We start from the raw sequence: 1,029 nt of genomic DNA on the forward strand, positions 1-1,029 counted from the left end.
TTTCTGGGACTTTGTTTCTCCTCGCTGTGATGAGCTGCTCTGCTGTGATGATGAACTAATGATGTTCTGTTTGTTTCAGAATGCTCGCTACCCGACACCCTGAACTCCTGGTTCCTGGTGGCTCAGCTGCACGTTTGGTGAGTCCAACATGTTTCTCCTTCATCACCTCCTGAGATCAGCTCAGGTTCGCTTCAGGAGCTTTAGTTAAGCTCCACTTTAACAGCAGAATGAAGATGATCTTAAAGGAATCTGTGAAGGACTTTGGTCGGGTTTCTTTGAGGAGGTTCCTCAGTTCTCAGCTGAAGGATTTCATATTAGCAGGTCTGATCTCTGAAAGATCTAAACCAGGTTCTTTATCTCAGGAACTGCTGCTGCAGACTTACAGGACAGAGAAACAGTCATCGGTAGTGGTACCAATAGCTGCTGCTCCTGCAGTCCATCCCTTATAAACATGCATTTGCTGATAGTAGGGCTGAAACAATTAATAGGATTAATCATTTATTAAAATAAGCATCAACTAATTTATTAATCAACTGTTAACCGGAGTGTAGAAAACGTGCCATTAGCTGACAGAGCAACCAACCTTCAGCAGCAATTATACCAAAATTGTAAAAAAAAAAAAAATTTGTATTTAAGATAAAGACTTTTCCTTCTGTCAATCTGCTCTATCCAGAATTCCTCAAGTGGAAAGGTTTTAGTTTCACCTGGTTTGATTTAGTAAAAAGTCTTTGTTAAGGAACCTTTTGCTATCTGATTATTAACTGATTTATCGAAAAACTTATTGAATGATTAATCAGTTTGCAAAAAAAAGTAAGTTGCAGCCCTAATTAGTAGCATATCCTCTGGATGAGTTGTTGATCATGGAGGGCCCGGTTCTGATGGCGTCCTGCTGGGGAATCTATGCTGTTTAAATTGATCCACTGACAGGAAGATATTTTCACACCTAGAAGGAGACGATAGGATGGAATAGAGGTTAATATCGGTTCAGGGAGAAGTGGTGTTCTGGGTTAGTTCTAAGGCTGAACAAAA

General features: G+C 40.2%; 1 protein-coding gene across 1 annotated transcript in view; it reads left to right on the forward strand.

Moving 5' to 3' along the window:
• LOC107087943 (ubiquinol-cytochrome-c reductase complex assembly factor 1) overlaps positions 1 to 1,029 on the forward strand; it is an 18,254-nt gene that overhangs the window by 2,889 nt on the left and 14,336 nt on the right. Inside the window, exon 3 of the mRNA XM_015379802.1 lies at positions 80 to 137. Within this exon, the coding sequence (XP_015235288.1) occupies positions 80 to 137 (58 nt within the window). The remainder of the gene's footprint in view (positions 1 to 79; positions 138 to 1,029) is intronic.

This window comes from Cyprinodon variegatus, unplaced genomic scaffold, assembly GCF_000732505.1.
Source record: "Cyprinodon variegatus isolate N-32 unplaced genomic scaffold, C_variegatus-1.0 Scaffold200, whole genome shotgun sequence".
NCBI lineage: Eukaryota > Metazoa > Chordata > Actinopteri > Cyprinodontiformes > Cyprinodontidae > Cyprinodon > Cyprinodon variegatus.